Source organism: Trichoplax adhaerens, genomic scaffold (genome assembly GCF_000150275.1).
Source record: "Trichoplax adhaerens TRIADscaffold_16 genomic scaffold, whole genome shotgun sequence".
Classification (NCBI taxonomy): Eukaryota; Metazoa; Placozoa; class Uniplacotomia; order Trichoplacea; family Trichoplacidae; genus Trichoplax; species Trichoplax adhaerens.
Window position 1 is genome coordinate 1,089,346 of NW_002060958.1, and position 2,180 is coordinate 1,091,525.

General features: G+C 39.5%; 1 protein-coding gene across 1 annotated transcript; it reads right to left on the reverse strand.

Moving 5' to 3' along the window:
• Positions 1 to 729: 729 nt before the first annotated feature.
• Positions 730 to 1,584, reverse strand: TRIADDRAFT_31105 (uncharacterized protein; the record flags this gene model as incomplete). The annotated part of the gene is made up of 3 exons (XM_002116596.1): positions 730 to 1,084; positions 1,149 to 1,159; positions 1,189 to 1,584. 3 exons carry the CDS (start codon positions 1,582 to 1,584, stop codon positions 730 to 732), a joined length of 762 nt encoding a protein of 253 aa, XP_002116632.1.
• Positions 1,585 to 2,180: the final 596 nt, after the last annotated feature.

Consider the following 2,180-nt stretch of genomic DNA (forward strand, 5'->3'; position numbering starts at 1 on the left):
GCGTAGACTATTCCGATAGCTATCAATGATTACAAATGAACTATCATTTGCTCAATATCCGTAGAAAAGGTAGCAGAGAAGTAAATGGTAGGTAGAATTGTTTACGATATTGTGAAACGAGCAACATAAGAATATTTTAGATAAACTGAAATTATACATTTACATACAGTATATACAAAAGGGTGAAACAATGTTTGTGGTGCAACAGCACTGATGGATAGATATTTGGAGGCATTTGTAGATTTTGTGGTCTGCACGAGTTATTGCAATTAGAATTTAAAAGGCCAAAGGCAACGCCAACTGTGATGACAACATTGACGAGAATGGCAAGTAGGTGATTCTATGTCGATTTGAATATTACTGATGGATGCAGAAAGACTAGTGGACTTTTGTGTTTGCCGATAATTATAATAAGAGGCAACTGTGTTGGAATCATGCTAGTGGTAAGATAATAGTACCGTAAACGCCGCATTGTACAGTATAGAATTGAGGCGAATTTAATTTTTATGTTATCAGTGTTGAATAAATTGTTGGAGTTCAGGTAAATGTTGCAATGTTATAACTTCTTAAAGCGATGGCATGTTATTTCATGTTGGAGCTTTCTTTGACATGAGTAGCATCCAATTTGAAAGATAGTCATTGTAATTGTTAGCGCCATTGAACGAGTATCAACATTGAATGTACGCGTATCTTCTCAACATGATATGACCATAGTCCAAGATGGAAGTTTTACTGAACTGTAGAATTAGCAATTAAATCAATCTCCAAAGAGCGTACAGGTTCCGGTAGTCCACCACTGGGATTACCATGATGAACTTTAATGCAATGCTTTTTTAAAGCCATAGCCGATCGGTAGGATTTCTTACAGGTACAACGGTAAGCTTTTCTGACGCGAATTTCTTTTTTATGGCCATTTTTAGCATGATATTTCATCCCATTGACATTTTTATAACGCTTATTACAACCAGGGACAGGGCAAGCAAAAGGTTTCTCTAAGCCTTCATCGGTTGCCATCATACTGAGAATAGCATCACTGGAGAATGTTTCATTGGTTGTCCAAGATTCATCGCTGTCACTGCCATCACTAATTAAATCATGATTGATGATACTATTACTGCTGGTTGTTTTGATATGGCTGTTATTGCCACTGGTCGTATTGCTACTGCCACTTGTAGCCGTGTTACTAACACTGGATTTACTGATATGAACCTGTGTTGGTGTTAAAGTAGCGGATGTACTGGTGGTTGTAGCCGTAGTATCGGAAGAGAAAGTTAAGTTGTGATGGCTACCACTTGCTGGACTACTAACATGGCGTCCTTTATCGCTAACTTGGCTACTTTTGTTGGTGTTTTGAGCAGCTAATTGGGCTAATTGCTTGCGTCGTACTTGGCGAGCTGCTTCAGTAAAAAAACGCAAAATATGGCTTAAAGCTAACGCTGGTGGTGATAAATTGTCTAATTTCTCCATTGGAGCAGCATCTTTCTCAACATGGACATCTTCAACATGTTCGATCAAGTCTTCTAAGCAAGTAAAACTTTTACCGCAATTTTTCCATAAACACGAATAAGAATAAAACGCTGCCATGACCATCAACTCATGCAATAGTCATTCAATCATGTACTGCATAAAAAGGAATAAAGGTAACGATTAAATTGGATCCTTTTTTGATCCTAAATCAATCCTTGAAATGGGAGAATCTTGCTGCGGATGATGGCGGCTCTACCAGAATGGACAATCAAGTCAGCGTCAAGTCGACTGTTGTTGACGCGTTGGATGTGACCACCACGACGGTCACCCTTGCTGAGCGACACTAGTCAACAGTAGTGTAGTACTGTTGTGGGCTAGAAAAATAAGCAATCCAACCAGACTGTCTTGTCCACTTGTAGTGCTAAAAAGGGTATCGTTCAATTAGGGATGGTGATAGCCACTCGTTGAAATCAATAGCAGTCTACCACTTTGAAGGGGATTGACTGAAGAGAAGAAATAAGTTGATGGAGGAAGCAATCTTCTCCAACGGGCCCTAACGCTCCTGTCCCAATGTTGTCCACTACGATACAACACTCGTCCACTACAGTACACTTGTACAGTACTACAGTACATTTGTACAGTACTGGACATGTTGTCCAATACGATACTACACTTGTCCACTACAGTACTCTACGTCCTGTCATGGTGGACGA